A 1,484-nucleotide genomic window follows, 5' to 3' on the forward strand; every position below is an offset into this window, starting at 1 on the left:
GGTCCGGTTCTGGTCAGATGGTTGGGAAGCCAAAGGTTCCTCCCCCATTCATTTCCTCCTCCATTTCCTCCCCCATTCATTTCTTCCCCCATTCATTTCCTCCTCCATTTCCTCCCCCATTTCCTCTTCCATTTCCTCCCCCATTCATTCATTTCCTCCCCGTTTCCTGCCCCATAGAGGACATCGAGGTCCGTTTCTGGTCTGATGGTTGGGAAGCCAAAGGTTCCTCCTCCATTTCCTCCCCCATTCATTCATTTCCTCCCCATTTCCTCCCCATTTCCTCCCCCATTTCCTCCCCCATTCACTTCCTCCCCGTTTCCTGCCCCATAGAGGACGTTGAGGTCCGGTTCTGGTCCGATGGTTGGGAAGCCAAAGGTTCCTCCTCCATTTCCTCCCCCATTCATTCATTTCCTCCCCCATTTCCTCCCCCATTCATTTCCTCCCCGTTTCCTGCCCCATAGAAGACATCAAGGTCCGGTTCTGGTCTGATGGTTGGGAAGCCAAAGGTTCCTCCTCCATTTCCTCCCCCATTTCCTCCCTCATTCACTTCTTCCCCCATTTCCTGACCCATTTCCTCCCCCATTCATTCATTTCCTCCCCCATTCACTTCCTCCCCCATTCATTCACTTCCTCCCCGTTTCCTGCCCCATAGAGGACATTGAGGTCCGTTTCTGGTCCGATGGTTGGGAAGCCAAGGGCAGTTTTGCCGCAGCCGACGTTCACCGTCAGGTCGCCATCGTTTTCCGGACCCCCCCCTTCAGGGAACGTTCCCTCCTCCATCCCGTCACCGTCCGCATGGAGCTGCAACGACCCTCGGACCGACAGCGCAGCCCCCCCCTCGACTTCCGCTACCTGCCCCACCAGGGTAAGGAGAAAAGGGGGGGACACCCCTACATCGCCCCATTGGGGTCCTGTTGGGAGCACGACGTGACCATGGGGTCCCCAACCCAACCATGGGGTCCTAAATCCAACTATGGGGTCCTAAACCCAACCATGGGGTCCTAAACCCAACCATGAGGTCCTATACCGAACTATGGGGTCCCCAACCCAACTATGGGGTCCTAAACCCAACTATGGGGTCCTAAACCCAACTATGGGGTCCCCAACCCAACCATGGGGTCCTATACCCAACTATGGGGTCCTATACCCAACTATGGCGTTGGCAACCCAACCATGGCGTCCTAAACCCAACCATGGGGTCCCCAACACAACTATGGCGTCACCAACCAAACTATGATGTCCTAAACCCAACTATGGGGTCCCCAACCCAACCTTGGGGTCCTAAACCCAACCATGGGGTCCTAAACCCAACCATGGCATCCTAAACCCAACCATGGCGTCCCCAACCCAACTATGGGGTCCCCAAACCAACTATGGGGTCCTAAACCCAACCATGGCATCCCCAGCCCAACTATGGGCCCAACCATGGGATCCCCCACCCAACTATGGGGTCCCCAACCCAACTATGGGGTCCCCAACCCAAC

The 1,484-nt window shown here is 56.1% G+C and overlaps 1 protein-coding gene across 1 annotated transcript in view; it reads left to right on the forward strand.

Annotated features, from left to right (window-relative positions):
* Positions 1-1,155, forward strand: part of LOC107307430 (transcription factor p65-like) — a 20,805-nt gene extending 19,650 nt beyond the window's left edge. Inside the window, exon 7 of the mRNA XM_032441811.1 lies at positions 653-1,155. Coding sequence (XP_032297702.1) covers positions 653-1,005 — 353 coding nt within the window. The 3' untranslated portion in view covers positions 1,006-1,155. The remainder of the gene's footprint in view (positions 1-652) is intronic.
* Positions 1,156-1,484: the final 329 nt, after the last annotated feature.

Source organism: Coturnix japonica, unplaced genomic scaffold (genome assembly GCF_001577835.2).
Source record: "Coturnix japonica isolate 7356 unplaced genomic scaffold, Coturnix japonica 2.1 chrUnrandom594, whole genome shotgun sequence".
Lineage (NCBI taxonomy): Eukaryota > Metazoa > Chordata > Aves > Galliformes > Phasianidae > Coturnix > Coturnix japonica.